At 64.4% G+C, this 21,987-nt stretch overlaps 3 protein-coding genes across 3 annotated transcripts; 1 reads left to right on the top strand and 2 right to left on the bottom strand.

The window, feature by feature from the left end:
- Positions 1–333: 333 nt before the first annotated feature.
- Positions 334–2,840, bottom strand: LOC143172821 (B-cell differentiation antigen CD72-like). Its single transcript, XM_076362632.1, has 6 exons — positions 2,672–2,840; positions 2,469–2,561; positions 1,496–1,810; positions 1,217–1,365; positions 888–985; positions 334–556 (listed from the first exon to the last, which is right to left on the bottom strand). The coding sequence occupies exons 1-6, from the start codon at positions 2,820–2,822 to the stop codon at positions 409–411; spliced, it is 954 nt and encodes a 317-aa protein (XP_076218747.1). The 5' UTR covers positions 2,823–2,840; the 3' UTR covers positions 334–408.
- Positions 2,841–4,538: 1,698 nt separating this feature from the next.
- CD72 (CD72 molecule) lies at positions 4,539–7,923 on the top strand. Its single transcript, XM_076362821.1, has 7 exons — positions 4,539–4,623; positions 4,709–4,798; positions 5,022–5,111; positions 5,653–5,967; positions 6,214–6,362; positions 6,701–6,852; positions 7,782–7,923. The coding sequence occupies exons 1-7, from the start codon at positions 4,539–4,541 to the stop codon at positions 7,921–7,923; spliced, it is 1,023 nt and encodes a 340-aa protein (XP_076218936.1).
- A 1,635-nt stretch (positions 7,924–9,558) lies between these two features.
- TESK1 (testis associated actin remodelling kinase 1) lies at positions 9,559–21,712 on the bottom strand. The gene is made up of 10 exons (XM_076362752.1): positions 21,473–21,712; positions 14,315–14,436; positions 14,126–14,174; positions 13,750–13,896; positions 13,495–13,577; positions 13,042–13,132; positions 12,713–12,796; positions 12,150–12,239; positions 11,835–11,985; positions 9,559–11,592 (listed from the first exon to the last, which is right to left on the bottom strand). Exons 1-10 carry the CDS (start codon positions 21,689–21,691, stop codon positions 10,550–10,552), a joined length of 2,079 nt encoding a protein of 692 aa, XP_076218867.1. The 5' UTR covers positions 21,692–21,712; the 3' UTR covers positions 9,559–10,549.
- Between the last annotated feature and the right edge of the window lie 275 nt (positions 21,713–21,987).

The following is a 21,987-nucleotide window of genomic DNA, read 5'->3' as shown; positions in this document are numbered from 1 at the left end:
GGCAGTAAATCCACAGGACTCCCTGAAGAGGACAAGTAGGGGACACCAGTGGTGCTGTCATCCCCCAGCTCCAAAAAGATGCAAATGGCATGTCCTGCAGCAGTGCACCACTGGCAGCCTTGGGGGAGCACAGCAGGCGGGAGCTGGGCTCTGCGCTGGAGTCCTGCACCACTGCGAGCTGCGCTGGCCAGGGCACGCGGGGACACGCAAAAGGGCCAGTGCAAGGTGGTATAAGTGTATGCGTGAGTGTGAGAAAGGGGAATAAGGTCTGTTTTCCATGAGCCTTGCTTTAAAATACAGACACCCTTTCCCAGCACTTTGCAACACGGTTGAAGCAATGCATGCACAGGGGAGAGGATCTCGGGGTCCTGTCCCCGAGTCCTGTGATGGAGTGGGGTGGCAGCAGAGTCAGGCCATGACCAGGAGAGGAAGGAGGGTCTTGGATGTGCTGCTCAGCTTTGGGGGCTGTTCACAGATCCACTGCAACCTTCTCTTGCATATAGAACTCTCTGTTTTCCCGCTAGATAATAGCCTGCAGTCTGCAGCGTAGTTGTACCTAGGAGAGAGGGCATGTCTCAGAGGGGCAGTGACAACATCCTCACCGTGGACACCTCTTCCCACAGGTCCCAGTGCCACTGGGGTAGGCAGGACGCCTGGCACTGGGACCAGTCTGAGGAAGGGCCATGTTCCTCCCCCCAGCCTCCTGCTCCGCCACTTGGAGATCCAGCAGTGCACCCTGCAGCTGGGCTCTGCCCAGGGCCCCCTCCCTCAGGGCACTGCTTGTTGAAGCATCACCCCCTTTGCCAGGGGGGTCTCACAGGGGTGAAATGGCACCTCCCTGACATGGCTAAAGGGCAAGTGCTTGTGCCAAGGACTGCTGCACTTACCTGTAGGACTTGGTGTCCAGCCCTACAACAGTCCTCCTTCCGTCAGAAGAAGATTGTACTCCAACCCAGTACGTTGCACCAGGTGCCTGCACAAAATGCTGGGGGGAGAGAAGCTGTCAACCGCCTGCCCCATGCGCAGCACCGGCCTGGTGCCCAGGAGCCCCAAGGCCAGCTGTGCTCCTCCCCGCAGCCTGTCGGGATGGGAACCCAGGTCTCATGGTGCCACCCCAGCACCTCCGCAGATGCCGCTGCCGCTGGCCCCACGGGGCTCTGCCCAGCCCCACCATCGCCCCACCCTCCTGCGGTGCCGCAGCCCCCCTGCTCTGTACCGGCATCATCCATGACGGCCAGTCGCCTTGGACCAGCAGCTGAGCGGATTTCCCACTGCAGTCTTCATGGCTGTCCAGCCACGACTTCTTCTCCACCGAGACAAAGAGGCACTTGCTCCTGTAGAGCACCCAGCCCGAGGGGCAGCAATCTGGGGGCAGGGGCACAGCTCAGGCGCTCACCCTCCCACGGATGCTCGGGGGGTCCAGCCTGGCCGTGATCAGCCCCCACATCTCCCCAGCAGCATCACTGCCCGTGCCCCCACCCCGCCACGGCCCTACCTGTATTCACGCAGGCACGCAGGCTGCTCACAGTGCTCTTGCTGGCCCTGAGCTCCCCCTGCACCTCCTGCACTTCCTTCTGCAGCACAGCCAGCTCCTGCCTGGTGCGCTCCAGCTCAGCGTCCCGGCTCCCCAGCTCCAGCTGGCTGCTGTTGCCCTCCTGCCACGCTCGCTGCAGCTCCGCTCTGGCCCACGCCAGCTCCAGCTTCGTCTGCTCCAGGCTCTGCTCCTGCGCACTCACCTCCTGCGAGAGGCGGCCCTGCTCGGCCGCATGCTCACGGGAGGCATCCTGCAGGCTGCGGGTGACCTGCCAGTCTGGGGACAGGGGGGGTGAGCTGGGGCATGGGGGTGGGACAGCCCGGGCAGGGGGACACGGGACTGCCCCTGCTCAGGGCATGGCCCTTGCTAGGGGGAGTGGGATAAGGGTGCCTGACTGTGGGCAAGAGACTGTCCTGGGGGTGCCGGTGGGAAGGGAAGGGAAGCCCCAGTGGTGGCAAGGGGAGGGGAGGCAATGGGAAGGCATTGGGAGGCAATAGGAGGCAGTGGGAAGGCACTGGGAGGCAGTGGGAAGGCGGTGGGAGGCAGTGGGAGGCAGTGGGAAGGCAGTGGGAAGGCAGTGGGAGGCAGTGGGAAGGTGGTGGGAAGGCAGTGGGAAGGCAGTGGGAAGGCACTGGGAAAGCAGTGGGATGCAAGGGGAAGGCAGTGGGATGCAATGGGAAGGCGGTGGGAAGGCGGTGGGAAGGCACTGGGAAGGCACTGGGAAAGCAGTGGGATGCAAGGGGAAGGCAGTGCAGACAGACAGAGAGCAGCTCAGGGTGGCCAAGCAAGAAGCAGTGCCGCCCTCGGGCCACCAGCCCTTGCACCCCGCAGCCCCAACCTCCCCCCAGCAGCCCGGCCCTCACCCAGCCCCAAACCTGCTCCCGGTACCCCCCTTCCCGGCTGCCCCCACCCCATGGCCCTCGCCCCAACTCACAGCAAGCCCCCAGGGCCACAGTGACCACCAGCAGCAGCAGCAGGCTGGCTGCCAGCAGTCCCGCGGGGACACGCCAACGCCGCGGCCAGCGCCCTGCAAGAGATGAGCGCCCACAGGCTTCACCCCACGGTCCCACTGCCACCACCCGGTGCCCACCCTGCGTTGGGGCATCCCCGCGGCAGTGACCGTGGCCGGACTCTCACCTGGGTTGGGCTCCACCGGCACCGGCACCGGCCCCAGCAGCACGTTCTCATAGGGGCTGTCGTCCTCATCGGGGGCTGTGGGGCAGGCGGGGGAGGTGAGTGGGGGGGCCACAGCAAACTTCAGGTCGGCGTAGACCACGCTCTGGGCCATGCCCTGGACTGCCCTGATGGCCCTGATGGCTCCTGCTCTGCCGCGGTCACCCCCTCTCTCAGGGCTGCGAAGGAGAAGTGCGGCTGGTTTCTGCAGAAGCAGAAGTTTGCTGTGAGGCGCAGCAGACGAGAGCAGGAAAGTACAGGCACAGGTTCCTGCCATTGGCCCCGGCGCCAACATCCTGACCCCTTCCACGCCCCGAAACTGCTCGGGGTCCCCTGGGATGGCAGTGGGGCAGTGCAGCTCGGGGGTGGGGCACTGGGCAGAGCTGCAGGGCTCAGCCTACTGAGAATTGACCCAAATCCCTGGCGCAGGGGAGAACAGGGCCAACTTCCACGTGGAAACAGGTGGCTCTGAGGCTGGCCCCATCCAGGACGGAGGTCCCCCCTCTCTGCGCTCCGCTCCAGGGTTTGAGCATCACTGCTGTGCAGAAATGTTTGCCCCAGTGCCTAAAAGTGGTTTCTACATTGCAGCGTGACCTCTTGCTCTTCTCCCCTCCTCCTGGCCACATCTTCCTATTCTGCCAGCAAGGAGACCACAGGGCACCATGTCCCAAACCCCGAAGGCTCATGATAAATGGCTCCCATTGCTCTCCCCTTGTTCCCAGCCCAGTGCTCCCACAGCAGCAGGCAGGCAGGTTGGGTAGGCTCCACTTGCCCTTGGTAAATCCTGCTGGGCTCCCCGCAGCCACCACCATGTCCTCCCTGGGCCTGGACCACTGCGTGCCCAGGAGGACGTGCTCCATCTTCTTCCTGGGGACTGGGTGGAAGCTGCTCAACCTTTAGCTTTCCAAACCTCCTTCCTGTCCCCTGTGAAGTTTGCAGTGATTTTTGCCTTTCTCCAGTGATGAAGGACTTCCCCTGCTCTTGCAGAGATGATGGAGAGTGGCCTTGCAATGCTGTGCTCCACCAGCACCCCTGCACACCTCCAGTCCTGTCCCAGGAGCTGGCTATGTCCAGATGTGCCCGACTGGTCCCTAACTCGGCTCCCCTTCTGAAACCTGCCTTTCTCTGGATAGAGTTCAGTAGAGACCTCTGAGATGCTGAGGGGCTGGAGGTTGGGACCGAGGAGGAGATGCTGCTAGTGCTGGGGTTGTGGTCTGGAGAAGGGGAGGCAAAGTGGGTGTCATTGCTTTATGCAGCTCTCTGGGAGGGGTTTGGAGCGATGCCGAAGCCGGGGTCTTCTAGGAGGGGACCAGGGAAAGGATGAGAGGCAGTGGCACAAACTACATCATGGGGAAATTCCCATTCCCAGAGGCCAGGATGGGAAACCTGCATCCGTGAAGACTTCTAGCCCTCCACAGGGCTGTCCCCAGGGCAATGTGCTCCTGTGTCCAGGCTGGCCCTGCTCTCCCCCAGCTCTCCCCTGGCCCAGGGATTTGGGTCCATCCTGGCTCTGCCACTGCTCTGACCTCAGGCTGTGCTGCCCTGGCCCTGCCACATGCCCGGGAGGACCGTGAGCACTTTCGGGGCGTGGGAGGGGCTGGGCCGTTGGTGTTGGGACCAATGAAAGGGTGCTGGTCCCTGTAGCCGTGCCTCGCTGGTCCCATCTGCTACAGCTCAGAGCAAACTTCTGCTTCTGCAGATGCTGGCTGCACTTCTCCTTTGCACCCCTGAGAGACAGCACAATCACCGGGGAGCAGGACCATCCCAGAAAGGAATTCCAAGGGCAGGGTGGGAGCCAGCAGGGCTCAAGGCTTGCCCAGCGCTTGCCCACATGGCCCAGAGCATGGTTTATGCTGACCTGAGGTTTGCCAAAGTGATGGGGGGCCGGAGCATGGCCAGCCAGGCGCTGGAGGCAGGTGAGATCCTGCGGGACCCCCCACGCTGCCGCCATCATGCCCAGCCCTGTGGACTCAGCCGCTCTCCCCTACCTTCCTCCAACAGCCCTTGGCATGGACGAGACGGAGAGCCCCTACGAGAACATGCAGTCGGCGCCGGCAGGGCAGGACGGGGATGGGGCCCAGCCCAGTCCAGGTGAGTGCCCGGCTGGAGCCCAGGGGACCCAGGGAGGTCCTGGCATGGGTAGTGGGTGGTGTTTTGGGGTGCTCCCGCTCCCATCCTTGAAGACAGGAAGCGCCCACACCGTGCCACCTGTGCCATCGTTCTACCACTCTGCTGCCTGCAGGCCCAAGGTCTCAGGGCTGCCGGGGTTTTCCCGGCTCACTGGCTGATGCCTGTGGTTGGTTTTGTCTTGCAGGGCACTGGTCCCGGCGGTGGTGCATCCCTGTGGGGCTGCTGGCAACCTGCCTGCTGCTGCTGGTGGCCACCGTGGCCCTGGGGGCTTGCTGTGAGTCGGGGGTGTGGGCACTTCTGGGGCTGGGGGTGGCTGGGCAGCACAAGGAGAGGGAGGCAGCTGCACTGGGGGGGGGTGCCGTGGGTGAATGGGGGGGAGAATAGAGGCATACCCACTCACACTGCTGGTGGCTGGGTCCCTCTGCCCTGTCTGCCACAAGCTGGCCTGTATCCCTCGCACATCATGGGTGCCTCCCTTGCCTCCCATCACCCAACTTCCCCACCTTGTTCTCGTTTCTGCTCCTTTCCCTTCCCTTCCAGGCGTTGCCCAGCCTCATATTGCTGCACCCCCCCTGCCCCTGTCCTGCTCTGTCTGCTCCTGCACCCTGTCCTGCCTTGCCCCGCTCTCCCCTGCCAGGTCCTGCCCAGCCCCTGACCGTACACTTCCCTGACATGTCTTTCCCATCCTTTCCCATCCCGCATGGACACCCTGCTGCCTTGCCCTGCCCATCCTACCCCCTGAGCAGGGGCAGTCCCGTGTCCCCCTGCCTGGGCTGTCCCACCCCCATGCCCCAGCTCACCCCCCCTGTCCCCAGACTGGCAGGTCACCCGCAGCCTGCAGGACGCCTCCCGTGAGCATGCGGCCGAGCAGGGCCGCCTCTCGCAGGAGGTGAGCGTGCAGGAGCAGAGCCTGGAGCAGACGAAGCTGGAGCTGGCGTGGGCCAGAGCGGAGCTGCAGCAAGCGTGGCGGGAGGGCAACAGCAGCCAGCTGGAGCTGGAGACCCTGAATGCCGAGCTGCGGCGTGTCATGGGCATCCTGGGGAAGATGGAGAAGGAGATGCAGGAGGTGCAGGGGAAGCTCAACAACAGCGAGAACACTGTAGCCATCCTGCGCTCCTGCACAGCTATAGGTAGGGCAATGGTGGAGCAGGGATGGAGTGCCCCAGGGGACTGGCACCCCTCAGCAGGTGCAGTGCCAAAGCATGAGCACTGATTTTTTTGGCCACATGGTGGGGACAGGGTGGTCCAAAGGCTGAAGCTATGCCTGGAGCAGCAGCTGAGCCTGTGATGTCTGCTGGGAAGATGTGGGTCTGTCCCCAGTCTCCGCCAGGGCTTCTGCGGCTAAGCAAGCACCTGAGCCATGCCCCTGCCCCCAGATTGCTGCCCTTCAGGCTGGCTGCTGTACAGGGGCAAGTGCCTCTTCATCTCGTCGGAGAAGAAGACATGGGAGGACAGCAGAGATGAGTGCGAGAAGAAATATTCTCAGCTCCTGGTCACCAAATCCTGGAGTCGCTGGACCGTGCCGGTAGGGTGCTGGGGGAGCTGAGGGCAGGAGCTGGTGCATCCAGCCCTGGGCTCCCCAGGTGGGCCAGCACTGCTCTGGGGGCCCCTGGCCTGCCGAAACATTGGATGGTGCAAGGCTGATCTTTGGAGCACGTGGCTGGTGGTGGACACGGGGCAGAGAGGCTCTGGCACCCTTGGATGCTGCCCAAGCTGGAGCAGGGAACCAGGGCTGCTCAGCTGTCCTGCCCCAAGGAGCTCCAGCCCCAGGGGCTCCTTGGGGAGACAACCACCCCCTGCAAACACTGCAGCACATAGGTACTATGGAAAAGCCCCTAAAAGGCCCTTTATCTCCTTCCCTAGACCTTCTTGAAGAATGCGGACATCCCATACTGGATCGGGCTGCAAAAGAGCAGCTTCCCCTGGTATGATTATGGCTGGCTGGAGGAAGAGGACCCGGATGGCGAGGGGGTCTCGGATGCCTGGTTCTGGGTGGATGGCTCCCTTTACGAAAGGTACCCGGCAGCACAGCCTCTTGCTGAAACCCCCTCTCTTCCAGCACAGCTTTAGGAAGCGTTTTAAATCCCACTGGTACCCAATCCTAGGCACAAGCACTGGGCAACAAAGAGCATCAAAGCAGCTGAGGCTGAGGGGAGGTGGGTGCAGTGGTGTGATGAGATGCTTAGAGGCTGTGCAAACAAAAAGCCGAGGCTTGGGGGGCCACGTGCAGGGCATGCACAAGCAGGAGGCAGCGAGAGGGGACAAAAGAAACCGCAAGTTTTATTTGGGGTCTAGAGAAAGCGTTCGAGCACCACATCTATCCCTCACGTGCCTCCCTGGTCCCTCCTCGAGGGGAAAAAAAGCCTTCCGTTCTGCAGAGGGTCCCGGGCTCCTCCCCGCCACGTGCACCTCTTCCCCAGCTCACCACTGCTTCCTCTTGCGGTGTCTGAGAGCAGTGGGGAGGAACAGACCCGTCTGGCTGGGTGCTGGGTACCCAATCCCTGCCCACTGCCTGCCCCTCCATCCTCAGCCCCACCATGGGGGGCTGCACCCCACCACGGCCCCATGGCCCAGGGCAGCTCCTCTGGCAATCCACATGCCTTCAGGGAGGACCGGGCTCTCCCCACTGCCAGGCGCTGCAGGGGTGAGATATCCCCCAGCAGCGAGGCTGAGATTCAAGCAGGGGGGAGGCTAAGAGGAGTCGCAAGTGATGCAAACCTTTTGCAGAGGGGTTTCTCAGCCTGCCTGAGGAAGGGCAGGGATGCATCGGCTGAGGCTTCAGCCTGTGAAATCAGAAGGGGAGGACTGGGGGATCCCCCCTTTGACTGCAGCATTCAACAACTCCTGTGCAAGCGTACAAGAGGCAGCCGTCAGCAGCCATGGCTGCCTCAGCAGGGGGTAGCGGGGCGGTGGCAGCCCCCTGATGTGTCGTTTTCCCATCCAGACCATGGCAGTCGAAGTCGAATGGGTCCTGTGCCATAATAAGCCGTGGGAACATCAAACCTGCCCAGTGCACCAGTCCTGACGACCTGCACCTCTGGATCTGTGAGAAGGCGGCGGGGCCAAGCTCCCCTTTCATCCCATGATGGCCGCTGACCCCAGCACTGCTGCGGTGAGTGTGTCCACGCTAGGGTCTGCCGAGCACTGGGGTGCACGGGGCCTGTGGGGTGTGCGAGGAGGAAAGTGGGGAGCCTGGGCATCTGTGTGGGGCACGCTGACCCCTTCCCTTGGAAAGGGAGAGGGATGCAGGCACCTCCCTGTGCTGGATAGCGCCTGCCTCCATCCCTTTGCTGCCATGGTAGCCCCTGGTCTGCGGTAGCTCAAGAGTCGCTCCCAAGCTGTAGGGCAGCAAAGGGGCAAGATGGGGGAAACCCCTTTGCAAGCTGCCTTCCCAGCCCCGCTGCGTGTGGTGGAGGCTGGGCAGCACCTCACCCTCTGCCTTCCCTTGCAGCACCTGCACCCCGCACCGCCTCTGCTTCAGCCTTGCTGCACCCCTGCCCAGGATGTCCCAGCCATGCAGGCAACCCCCTTCCCTCTCACAGACCCCTGCCCATGGGCTGCCCAGGTCCTTCTCAGCGATGCCCGGTGATGCTCCGGCATCACGCAGGCTGGGGGAGGCGGCGGCAGTGGCCGTTTCCCCCCAGCTGATGTGCTTCAGCAGAGCGGTACGGGTCCCACGGCTCAGCCCCACACCTGCGTGGGGTACGCTGTGTCTTCCTGAGCACAGGGGCTGGTGTGCAATGGGCAGCCCGGACCCAGCCACAGAGCGCAGCAAGGCGTGATGCTCAGCACCGCAGCCATGCAACATCCCCAGCACGGAGCGAGCTGCGGTGCTGGCATGCGAGGACATGGGAGTAGGGGACGGCACAGCCCCACACCTGGCCAGGTCCCCTCCCCACAGCAGGAACTTTGCGCCTGGCCCCATCCCAGGAGCAGCTTGGCCACAGCTTTCAGGCAACCCAGCAAACAACAGCCTCAGCAAAGCCTCAGCGCCCAAAGAGGGAAGCTGCACCTGAATCGGCCGGTGCCTGTGCTGGCGGTTGGGTTTTTTTGCTAATTAGAAAGTAGAGCAATGACCTTAAGGATTGTACAATGTGGTGGTGCCTTTCAAAAGCAAAAGCAGCTCTGGCACTTGCAGTGGACTGATGCTTTGCGAGACAAGTCATCAGGACTTTAAATAGTTACTACACACGTGCACATGCGAAGATTAAGCAAAATAGCCCTGACGTAACATTGCAGCCAGGCAAGAGCAGAGGAAGTCATGTTCAACCAGGCGAAGATGTTCTCAGTTTATTATGGGGTCATGTGTGCCATATATAGTTGATTAATTGCTATGTGAATTAGCTTGCTTGAAGAGCAAAAGGGCATTTAAAGGCAGGCTTTTTGGAGGTGGCACATGTCACTTCTCTGTCTTGTCCGCTTGCTGAACTCACTCTGTAGCAATAAAGAGACGTAGCTTGTCTGCTCTTTGCTTTCTTGTGTACCACCACAAACACGGACTCAAGGGCGTGAACCCGAAGAACCTAAATAATAAATGGGAATTTGGCTGAAGCCATTTCAACCAAGATGGCCACTTTGGGGGCAATGAGATGGCTGAGCCAGGCTGGCTTGTGGTTCCCGAGGGGGTTCCCAGAAGCCCCAGGCAAGCCCGTGCAACCTTCTGGGGTCGGGCTCCCCTCCACGTCCGACATGCATCCAAGAGACAGAAGTGGCAGCCCGAGTTGCTGGGACATTCAGATTTTATTGAACACTTTAAATAAGCTGGGTATATATTACTAGCAATTATTATTATTAATAATAAAAAACACAAGAGTTCTGCATTCACCAGTGCATTGTGCAGGAGGGAGGAAAGCCGGCTCCCACCCTTGCCAGGTGCCAGGCAGCCTGGCCGTGCTGTCCACCGGCCCCTTCCCCCCGGTGCCAGGATAGCACCCCGGCCCCTCTGCCAGCACCCCGCTCCCGACCCCGTGTGCTGGGGGGACACGGGGCGCCGTACCGGCTCAGCACCCAGCCCTCAGCGTTGGGTGGGCAGGGGCAACCCCAGTGCTGGCAATCCTCCCCGAGCGCTGCCCCACGGGCACCGCCCCTCTCCCGGCCCCCCTGCACGCCTCTCCCTGTGTCAGGGACTGGCTGTGCTCCCCACGCTTGTAGGGAAGCACGGGGACACCCACTAGCCCCACAGGGTCCCCCAAAACACACATACACACACTGACCCCTCTGCCCTCAGCCCAGCCCCGCTCCCCCCCTGGCCTGGGGGGCTGCGGGGGGCTCCTAGTTCTCCCGGGAGAGCAGGCTCATTGCACACCCCTCTGTGAGAGCCCAGAGAGGGGTGAGCCCTTGGGGAAGGAGGGTCCTGCATCCAGGGTGTGAACCCCGGGAGCCCCATGGGAGACCAGCCCTGCTGCCCAGGGCAATGCTGGAGCGTGCCCGGGGCAGGGGCGTTATTGCACTTCAGTCCTTGGCAGGGACCCAGCCCACACCCGGGGCTCCCCGCAGACCCCTCAGGCTGATCCCGGCGGGACAGGTGCCCAAGCGCCTGGGCAGCGCCATGGCGGCCACGGCATGGGGCACCATGGCCACTGGCAGCCACCAAGCGCCGAGCGAGGACGGACCACAGGGACAGGCTGGGCCCCCACACCTGCTTGGCGCTGCGGCTGCAGGGGGGTCCGAGGGGCAGCTGGACGCAGCCCCACTCCCCAGGGGTCCCCGGCACTAGGACTGCGCCTCCGGCAGCTTCAGGCTGGGCTCCGCTAGTACTGGCCCCGGGGCCTTCTGGTGGTGGCCCCGGTCGTGGCAGAGGAGGCTCTTGGCCTCACAGTTGAGGTTCTGGTAGCGAGGCGGGCTGGGTGCCGGCCGGTGGCAGACGGAGGCGAAACTGAAGCTGAAGGGACCCAGGCAGCAGCCAGGGCAGGGCAGCACCTCGTCCTGCTCCAGCACGGCACTGGAGCCGTGCCCGGGCAGCATGGCTGTGCGCTCCGTCCGCTCCAGCGCCACCGCGCAGGGGATGCTGAGCTCGGAGAAGCCGTGCTCCAGCCCGCTGCCCCAAGCCAGGGGCTTGCTGACCACCACGTGGTTGTTGTTGAAGAGGAGCCCGTTGGGGACTCGCGGCTCCGGCTGCCAGGATTGGGCGCCCGAGGACGCTGTGCGGATGAAGTTGCTGTTGGGGGGCGGCAGGGAGGGCTGCGGCACCTCAGGGCTGTCGGGGCCGCAGTCCATCTGCTCCTCCACTCTGGGGCTGCGGGGGGAGCCTTGTCCCCAGGCTGGGGGAGGAAGGAGGTTGGGGGGCTGGGGGTTGATGGCGGGACGAGGGAACCCCACGCCCAGTGCCAGGCCCCCCTGGCGGGGCAGCTCGGGGGAGGCAGGCAGCGAGTGGCACTTGCGGGGCATGGTGGCAGGGGCCGAGAAGTCACACTGCACCTCCACGGCAGGCTCAGGCGTCACGGGGGTGCTGAGCTGGAGCGGGGCGGGGGGCGGCAGATCAAAGGTGAGCGAGATGACCGACTTGCTCGGCGTGTCGAAGAGCTTGATCTTCCCCCCCTTCAGGTCCTCGCGCTGGGAGAAGGGGTTGACGCGGTGGGGCGTCTCCTTGGTCCTGGCCCCGCCGTAAGGCTCCACGGGCCACAGCAGGACAGGCGATTTGGGGGGGAACATGTCGGACTGGCTGCGGGACAGGCGCTGGTCCGGCTGCAGGTGCTGTGTCCCCAGCTCACGCAGGGGCGACTGCTCGGCGCGGCCAGCCGCCCTCCCAGCTACCCCTGGGCATGGGCACAGGAGCGGGTCACCAGCTGCCAGCAGCTGCTGATGTGGGGTGCCACGGGGTGCTGGGCACCCAACAACCCAGGGGCGCACCCCGAGGGGGGTAACAGTGACCGGCTCCATCCTGCAGACCTCATGCAACCCCTGTCTCCTTCCCCTACAGCTGCCGGGGTAGGATGGGACACCCCACATCCCCCCTCCTTGCACCCCTCTATGGCCTGTCCCCGGGGTGCCCACGTACCGTTGAGCGTGGCCGCCATCCCAGGCGCGGGCAGGCTCTCCCCACCACCGAAGAGGGTGGCCCCGGCGCCCTCGGCACCCGGCTGGTGCTGCAGGACACCCTCCAGGCACTGCGTGATCTCCAGGAACGAGGGGCGGGAGGTGGGCTCCATCTGTGGGCAGGAGGGGTTACCCATCAGGTCTGCAGCCCCCCAAGCACCCCAGGGAGGCCTGACCAGCAAAGGCAGCTCCCTGCCTGTCCCCCCTTGTGCAGGCAAGGCTGCCTGTCCTGCCCCGCTGCCTCGGCGGGGAAGGGCAGCGGGGATGGGAGGCTCACACTGCAGCAGTGGAAAGCAAGCTGGAGGAAGGCCGCTGGGCAGTCGATCCCCACCATGGTGCGGAAAGTGGTGACGTCCAGACCAAAATCCTGTGCCAGGGAAACAAGGAAGAATGAGGCTGGGTCCCCTAGGGCACCACACAGCCCAGGGGACCTGGGATGGCCTTGCCTCCCCTCCCCGCACTGACTGCGGGCCACCCAGGGCTGTGGATGTGGCAGCACCCCGGCTGAGGCACAGCAAGGGGAGACCCTAGGGTCACCCCAAGTTGGGGCAAGGCTGAGGGATGCCGGGACACAGATCCCTCCTGCTCTCTGCCTGAATCCAACTGTCCCCTTCTCCCACCCAGGCCGACTATGGGCTCCGAGGACAGGTTATCGGCAGAGAGCATCCCTCCCCGGACAGCATTTGGGACACAGCACCCCTACCCCGAGGTGCAGGGCAGCTCCTGCACACAGGGCTCTGCCCAGCATGGGAGGATGGTCCCCCTCATTTGGTGAAGCAGTCCCAGCCCCAATGCTGCTGCCTGCCACCCTCCCTCCCCATCCCCGTCCCAGGGAGTCACCTCGGTGCGGGGCAGGTAGTCAGGGTCAGCGGGGACACGAGCAATGGTCTCGCATAGGATGATGCCGTACGCGAACACATCGGCCTGCAGAGAGCAGGGAGTCATGGGGGGGGCCCTGCAGCCCTGAGGCAACATGCCCACCATCCTGTGAACCCATAGCCCCCCTCCTTCCTGTGGAGCCACACCGGGAGCCCTGCCACCTCACCACCCGGGGGATGCCCAGTTCCTTCCCTCTGTGTGCCCAAATGCCTCCAGGGCTGCAAATCCTGCAAACCGCTGGCAGCACAAGCCTGGATAAAGCCCCACATGTGGCAGCCATGCAGCCTCACCTTCTCGTTGTAGATCTCCCCTCGCAGCACCTCGGGCGCCATCCAGTACGGGGAGCCCACCACGGCCAGCGGCTCCTTCTCACCGCCCTCGCTGGGAGACATGGTGGGACATCAGGGGCTGCCCACAGTTCCCTGTCCCTGTCCAACCTCCCATCTTCCCACTGGGGCAGCCCAAATCACCATCTCCATCTCCATCTCCCTTCCTGGGCTAATTGTCCTCCATGTACCCCACAAACTCATCTCTGCCCATCCACACCATCCCCTCCTAGCCAGCCCCAAATGTGTCCATCTGCCCCACGAGTCCCCACTGCCAGGGACCACCCCCACAGCCCCCCATCCCTGCCCTTCTAGCTGCATCCCGAAAGTCCATCCCTCCCCAGCTCCTGCTCCAAGTGGGCTGGAAACCCCCCAACTCCAAGGATGGGGATGGACGGGTGGACGCTGCCCACGCACCTATAGGTGGGGATCTTCTCCGCCAAGCCGAAGTCACCCACTACAGCTGTGTAGCCATTGGCCTCGCAGCGCACCAGGCAGTTCTGGGGGCACAGGAGGACCCCTGTCACACCAACTGCACCAGCCCTGCCTCACTGGCCACCGCTCCTGGGATGCCCCAGCACAGTGCAGCCTCCTGCTCCCCAGCTGGCCATGCTTGGGGCAGCAACGTGGGTATGGGATGAGGGCAATGGGATGCCTTGGAGCATCCCATACCTTAGAGGTGAGGTCACGGTGGAAGATGCCCTTGGAGTGCAGGTAGCGCAAGCCACGGGCGATGTCGAGGGCCAGCTTGACACGCATGGACCAGGAGAGGGGCACAGGGCTGTCCAGCAGCTGCTCCAGGTTCCCACCGTTGATGTACTGATGGGAAGAGCCGGGCCATCGCATCACTGTGCCCCCCCTCCCTTCCATAATGCTGGATGCTCACCTCTTATCCCAACGCATCCCCCAACCACCCCACGGCACAGCCCCCCAGTAGACCTTGCCCGGCACATGTGCCACGGGCCGAGAAAGTGTCCCCATAGCCATCGCTGTCCCCTCCCCAGGCCTGCAGGAACCCTGAGACTCACGGCCATTGCCCCGCTCTCACCTCCGTCAGCGCGTGCAGCTGTCCCTCGTGCACGCACACCCCCATGAACCTGTGAGACAGAGGGGACCTGAGTGTGGCCGCAGCAGGGACCAGCCCCAGGAGCTCATCCAGCACCAGCAGTAGCCCCAACCCTCCCCAGGCTAGAGAAAAGGGGGGCAACGGGGATGGCAGCGGGGGAACAGGTCCTACCTGAGGATGTTGGGGTGCGAGAGGCGGTTCATCAGCTGCACCTCCCGCAGCATGTTGCCCCGGTTGCTGGTCAGCTTGTTCATCTTCAGCACCATGATCTGCCCTGACTGGCGGTGCCGCACCTGGAGGGGGGTGCAGGGGAGGCTGAGTCCCACATATCCCCGCAGCCCCCCTGGACACCAGCCTGCACCTGGTACACACCCCAGCCCAAGAGGTAGGAGCTGTGCACCCCACACACCCGAGGCATGGGGCACCCTAGGGACTGCTAGGGCTAAGGGGGCTCTCCAGGCACAGCAGCACCCCAAGGACCCCCAGTGTCGATGACGCACACCCCCATCCGCCCCGGGGCACCCTGCTTGTCGTGCTCCCCCCACCACGCTACACTGCCCAGCCCTCCCGGAGAGGCAACGGCAGCTCCTGCAAGCTGTGACCCCAACCCTGCTGCAAGAACAGGCAGGTGCGGGATTGCGGCGCACCAGAGCAGGCTTTTTCAGGTCAGTACCACCCAGACAGACCCCACCAGCATGGGGTGGAGAACAGAGGGGGCACACTGCCCCCCGAACTAGCCCCGGGGGTGACCAACGCTGCCCCGATGCATGACCCCAGCCTGGCGGGGCATGGCGCTGGGACGAGGCTGTATATTTAGCCGTCCCCAGCCCCATGCTGTCATGCGAGCTGGGGGCCTGGCCCCCTGCCAAGAACAGCAGCTGGGAGCGCCGCCAAGCATGGACACCCCCGTCCTTCTGCAGCCCCTTAGCACGTGCAGGGTGGAGGATGAGCAGGGGATCCCCTGCCCCAGCACCGGGCTGTGGGGGCCGAACCGGTGCCGAGGGTCCCCTCCTGAGTGGGTGCTGGGGGTGTGGGATGGGACCCTCCCAGAGCAGCAGCCGGTGGCGGGCACAACCTGGTGGATCCTGGCTGCTCCCCAGCACACACCGAGCTGTGCACGGAGGCACAGGCATTCCTCAGCGCTGCTGTCAGCTCCCTGCTCTTCTCCTTTTTAGTCGATGCTGGTTGAGGCTGCTGTGCCGGCGCCAGTCCCTGGCCCGCCCCACACCCCCCTCGCCTCAGGGATTGCCTCCCTGGGCAAAACACGGGGGACCGGCTGGAGGCAGGGTCCCCAGTGCCCCTCATTCTGCTCGCAGCTTGGCCCCTGTCCCCATCACAACGGGGGGGGGGGCTGGTGTACTGGGCCCTCCGGGGCTCTCTTCCCACCCCATGGCTGGCATTACTTAGGGTTGTCCTGGTGTGCATGCTGAGATGGGGACCCATCCAGCACCCAATATGCAGGGGATGGGCAGCAGCTCCCCCCCACCAAAGGGCCTGGGGGGAAATTAGTGCTTTATAATGATCCCTCTACATGACTGGGTGCACCAAGGCCAAACCAGCCCCAGGCAGAGTGGAAACGAGGGGCAATAGCCTGGCCCAACCCCGCTGTGCCACCACCAGCTCATTGAGTTCACTGAGAAGATCTGAATAATTCAGCAGCTGCCTGCCCGTGGACACCCCACTCCGGTTACATCTGCATCACCTCCAGCCAGCTCCAGCCAGCCAGCCGGGTCCCCTGGCCCATGGGCAGGGGCCACGTGGCAGCAGAGATCAGGATGGACCCTGGACGAGTGAGGAGGGAACACCCAAGACACCTGCCACCATGGGTCCCCATCTCGGCCCCCCACCACACTGGGGGGAAAAGGGAGGATGGGTTCCCCCATGCCTTCTCCTCCCTGAGCACCAGACAAAACGCCTGGGCTCGAGGAGAGACCAGCCCAGGTGACAGTCCCTGCTGTGGGGAGCGCGGCTCCTCCAGCCCTGTGCGCACCCAGGGCTCCCCATCTAATGGCACCCCATGTCCTCCCTGTGCCCACCACCCTGCTCAGCCCACCCCATCACCTGCAGTGCCTGGCACTGCTGCCACTCCCATCATGGTGCCCGGGGACTCCCTGCCACACCTGCACCAGCAGGCAGGGCAAGGGGCACCCCCACCCCATCCCCACCATCACTGCCTTCCCTCCACCCCATCCCTGTGCGTGGGGCAGCTGGAGGCAGCACCAGACACAGAAACGGGGCTCCCAGCCTGGCTTCGGTGGCTGTGCGGGCTTTAAGGAGGGGACCTGCCTGGCCAAAGCAGGATGGGCAGGGTCTCCCTTTGCCCCTTCAGCTCCTTGCAGAGCCAGGGGCCAAGGGAGCCGGAGCCCAGATGAGGCCAGTGGGACCCCCCAGCCCCGCCAAGTCCCTGGTGCTGGGTGCTGCCCAGCAAAGCCCAGTGCTCCTGACCCAGGTCGCCTGGTGGCAGTGCTGTCTTCCCTTCCCACACTGCGTGGGGCTGGCGGGATGGGCGCGGTTGGTTTGGCTGACACCGGCAGCTGCCAGGCACCAGGACCCGGCTTGATGGCGCAGGCAGGCTTGGTCCTGCAGGGATGGCTGTGGGCAGTGAGGCTCCAGCGCCACGCACTCACGATGGGAATGCTGGGCAGCATGCACAGTGCTGGCACTCTGTGGCCATGCACCATGGGGCTGGCTGGGTACCCATCAGCAGCAGCGTCCCTACATCAGGGAGCAGCCCTTCGCGGGCACTGGCTCAGCCCCACGTAACTGTGATGTGCCCATGGCTTAATTCCTCATTAATAAGCCTCCTGCCATTGCAATAGGCTGGGTCAGGTCCGAGTGCAGCCGTATGGCACCTAACGCCTTAATCCTGGAGGAGAGGTAGCCTGCGGGAGGGAAGGTCCAGTGAAAGCTCCTTCCCTGGGATTTCTCCCAGGGACCCCAGGAGCCTCCAGCCAGCACAGCCCTGCCCCAGTGCTCTGCTCCAGGACTCCGTCCCCAGGGGCAGGGAGGGCTCCAGGGACTCCCAGGACAGCCCCTGCCCCATGCACACAGGGGACGACCTCCTCGAGGGCATCCACCGCCCTGAGCTTGCTTGCAAGGCCCCATCCTGCTGTCTCCCCTGCAAGATCTGCGGCTTGAGGCCAGCCCCTGCCGGGGCCGGCAGGGAAGGGGTTATGCTCCCTTGGGCTTCCCACTGGCCTCCCACATGTCGGCCAGTTTACCCAGTCCAGCCAGGTGCTAGCACCAGCCCAGCACCCCAGCCGCCCTCCGGAAGCAGGCATAGCAGAAGAGGGAGCAAGCCACGACCCCGTGCAGGATGCAGCCCCTTGCTAAGAGTGTTTCCTTCCCCGACGCTATCCGGGGAAGGCAGCAGGCAGCAGAGCCTCCCTGGGCAGGATGGTGTCCCCCCTCGCCTCTCCATGCTCTGGCATGGTGCCCAGGAATCCCAGCACATTCCCCGGAGCTGAGCTCAGCTGGGCAGCCGCACCGGGGTGCGGGGGGAGGACAAGCCGCCGGCCCCCACCCAGGAACCAGGCAAGCCCTCGCCCCTCGCCAATGGCCCCCAGCACCCCACATGGCCCCTCCACTGCGTGCTTCGCTGGGCACCATGGCTGAGCCGGGGTGCCGTGGCGTGTTGGTCCCCATCCCATCTGTTGCCAGCACATGGGGATGGGGGATGGGACAGGGCTGGCTGCGGCCCCAGCCTGGGCACAAGGGATCTGAGCTCTTTTAACAGCGAAAATTACAGTCTTATTTAAAGAGCATGCTAATCAGAGCGAGCAGACAGCCTGCTTCCTCCCTGCAGCCGGTGCTCCTGTCTAGACATGGGATGAAGGCCCCCCACTAGTCCCCCTACTTGGGGGTCTCAGCAGCCAGCCCCCCTGCACCCCATGCCGGGGACAGACTCGCACATCACCTCACTCAGGGCACATCCCCTTGCACCAGCCCAGCGCAGGCAAGGCACAGTCACACAGGGACATCATCCTGCACCCCTTGCCCTGGGGAGACCAGTGGGGAAAGACAGGAGGGCAGGTAAGGAAGCTAGCAACGCCACTGGTAATCCCATAGCCGCCCGTGACAGCTGTGTCTGAGCTCACGGGAATCCCAGTAGCGCAACAGGACTTTTACTGGGTGGGACTGGAAAATCTGCTCATCACGTGGAAAAGGTGGAATCGGTCAAGACAGACTTCCTCCAGGGAAGCGAAAGCAGCAGGGCACGCAGCACCCACTCCCGATGAATGCACCTCACCTCCCGTGCTCCCAGGTGCAGGACCGTGGGCACATCGGGAGCTGGGGCATCGCCAGCCGTCACGGGCAATCCCGGAGCATGCCCCATGACAGCGCAGGAGAGGTGCTGGCGGGTCCCAGGCTAGTCAGCACAACGCGTTTCCAGCACCCGGGGCTCCCGAGCGGCGACAGCGGGGCCAGGGCTGCTCTCCGCCTCGCGGCGGCTGGCTGACCTCAGCAAATTCACTTCCTCCCTGCCTGCCTTAGTTTCCCCATCTATGTCATGCCGCTCCACCCTCCTTTGTAAAACAAGGCAAGGTCCACCGATGCAGTGCAGCAGATAAGAGGGAGGGAGTTGTGTCATTAGTTGCATTGGTAAATTGGGAGTAAATACAAAATCTCAAAGGTTGGTGGGTAAGTGAGCAGAGATGGGCAGGCAGCAGTGGCGCCGAAGCCCTCTCCCCAGCTCTGTCCACGCTGGGAGCCGTGACCTGCCCCCCCCCCCCCCCGGCACCCTGGAAATGGGGCGCTGGCACACCAAATGGCTGTGCCCTGGCAAGCAGCGTCTCCAAGAGGATGTGCGACAGTGGGGCATAAGCTGCAGAGTAGGATGAGCAAAGACATCCGGATACAGCCCCCAGGAGAGCGAAGCCAGGATGCTGCCCGCAGCCCCCGCGTCTGCTGCAGACCGCACACAGGAAAGTAAGAGAGGGATTTGGGGAAGAGATGCAACAGTGGTTTAAGGGCTGGAGAAAATGTCTGGCACAAACACACCCGGCTCAATCTGCTCAGTCTATTGGAGATGGAGAGGCAGCTCGCTGCAATGTCCGTGTACCTGAGAAAACGGGTGGGCCTGGCGCCTCTGAAATTGCACAGGGAAAGGCAATGGGAACCAGCTGCTCCAGAGGGAAACAGCGCAGCTCTGCAGCACAGCAGGGGATCAGCTGGGAACAAATCCCCAGGGTAAAGGGCAGCTTTTCATCACTGGTGTCTCCTGTCCTCTCCAGACAGCCTTTCCGAGAGAAGTGCTTGGCTGGAGTGGGATAAGGCTCAACCCAGGGGCGAGCTTGGGACACCAGGGCTCAGACATGCTGAGCCTTTTGGCTTTAACGCTGGGAACACAGTCAGATGCCTGTGCTGGTACCTCAGCACCCCGCCTGGCCCTGGCTCGGCTGCACACCAGAGCTGAGCTACCTGCGTAGGGACAGAGATGTCCAGGTCCCCTCCCCATCCCCCACACCAACCAAGGCTGGAATGAGGCAGGACCCAGCAGCCACATGGAGGAGGGAGCCGCAAGTGCCCACGGCCATGGAAAGCAACGGCAGGAACAAGGGAGGTGGGAAGAAAGCAGGTCCTGTGCTGCCCTGCCAAACTCCATCCTCCTCGCAAGCTCAGGCAGCCAAACCCCAGCTCAGATCCTGGGCCTGCCCCACCATCCTGCCGAGCTCTTGGACTCAACCCACTGCACGAGCACAAAGCCCCATCTGGCCCCCTCCTGCCCCTGCCTCCTCTCCAGCATGCACACACGTGGGCTCCTGCCGCCTGATCCCGCTCCCACCCCCCAACCTCCGCTGGTCCCACAAATCCTACATGCAAGTGGCCCCACAAGAATATGAACAACGTGTGGGAGAAAGAGCATTTTGTGGCTCCCACAGGGCCTGGGAAAACAGAAAGAGCAAGGCAAGGAGAGACCGTGGCCTGGCCGAGACACAAGAGCATCCATTATTAAAGAGCCATATCCACGCCTGACATTATTAAATGCCTCCCTCTGCTCCGAGGTGCTGCCACGTGCTCCAAGCCACAGATCAATAGCAGGAACCAGGCCAGTAGAGAGGCCATGGCTCCGCTGGGGCAGGAGGGAGCACGGAGGAGAGGGACCCCTCTGCACGCTCGCCATGGCCCCTCGCAGGACACCTCTCTTGTGGCTGCCGAGGAGCCGGGTCTTGGGGTCTCCCTGTTGAGTGGGGAATGGTGGCAGGGCTGGAGAGGGACGCCAGGGTCCTGCTGGGATGTGGATGCCGAGCTGTGCTGCATGTGGGAGCGTGATCCCATGCAGGGGACACAGCACAGCGCTGCGCGGGACCCCAGAGACCGTGGTGGGAGGTGGTAGGGGTCCTGCCCAGCCCAAAGCTGCTCTCTGAGGCGGGTGAAGCCACTAGAAGCACGGCTTAAGGGCAGTCCTTGCCCAACAGTTTGTGGCACCTTAAGTGATGCTGAGGACGAAAACAACACGTGCACACACCTCCCCTTGGATGGGGAGAGGCGGTAATGGCAGCGGGGCAGGGCACAGCCCCTCGGCCTTGGCAGCAGTGCGTGGGCTGGCAAGGTACTGTCACCACGCACCTCTGACACACTGTTGGGACCCCAAGCTCCCCACCAGCACCCATGCCCCCCTAACCAGGGTGCGGGCCACACACAGGCATCCCCACTCTGGCAGTCCCAGAGAGGATGGAGGACAAAGGCAGCTCCGGGGTCTCAGCCGGGGGCCAGCCCCCACGCTGCTCTACAGCATCACAGACCTCTTCCAGAGCCGATCACCTTCGTGAGGCTCCCGTGGGGCACCCTGCACATCTACCTGCTCAGCGCAGCTAAAGCAGGCCCAGCAACGCTGGAAATCGCCTCGGACCGGCTGCAAACACTCCCTGAATCCCCTGCCACAGGCATACCCAGGGCTTGCCGGGGTCGGGGCTCCAGGCTTTTGACAGGGGTCCCCGGGGCTGGGCTGCTCGCAACCCCACCGGTGCCCCGACCCCCCACGCGGCCCCGCTGCGACCCGCGACCCCGCTGCGACCCACGCCGCAGCGCTTCGGAGCGCTCAGCCTTCCCGGGCTGTAAACAGAGCCGGCGCTCCCCTCCCCCTGCACGGAGGGATGGAGGAACAACACCCCCGGCGGGGACGGGGCTCCCCGGCACCCCAGGTCCCCGCCGCAGGGCACCGCCTCGCACCATCCCCCCGACCTCGCTCAGCTGCCGGGGCTGGGGGGGCCAGGCAACCCCCCCCCCCCCGCACCCCAGGGCTGCGTGGGAGCCCCGCTCCCCGGGGGATGCCCAAACCCGGCGGGATGCCTCGGCGACCGCCATCCCCGCTCCCGCCCCGCACACCTTGAAGACCTCGGAGAAGAAGCCGGCCCCGATCTTCTCGCAGTAGAAGTCGTCGATGCGCGCCAGGGTGGAGACGGCGCTGCGCAGCGCCCGGTACGAGGAGGGCCGCAGCCGCCCGCAGCCCGGCCAGGGCCCCGCCGCCTCCCCGTCGCCCTCCCCGGGCCGCCGCGGCAGCTTCTCCCACTCCATGTCGGTCCCGCCGAGCACCCCCAGCGCCATTCACATCCCCGGCCGGGCGCGGCGCGGCCGCGCAGCCCCGCGGCCGGGGCGCCGCCGCCTTCCCACCGCCCCCCCTCCCCTCCCGCCCCCGGCCCCCGGGGCGACGCTAGCGGCGGCGGCGCGGGGCGGGCGGCGCGGCGGGGCGCACGGCGCTCATGGCCCGGCAGCGGCGCGGCGGCGCCCCGACCCCCGCCGCGGCCCGACGCTGCGCCTCCGCCGCCCCGAGCGCTGGCACCGGCGGGGCGGAGCCGGGGCGGGGACAGCCCTTAACTCCTTGGCACCCGCCGCCGCCGCCG

Source organism: Aptenodytes patagonicus, chromosome Z, assembly GCF_965638725.1.
Source record: "Aptenodytes patagonicus chromosome Z, bAptPat1.pri.cur, whole genome shotgun sequence".
Taxonomy (NCBI): Eukaryota; Metazoa; Chordata; class Aves; order Sphenisciformes; family Spheniscidae; genus Aptenodytes; species Aptenodytes patagonicus.
Note: the sequence above shows the minus strand (reverse complement) of the source record. Positions and strands in the feature narration are given on the sequence as shown.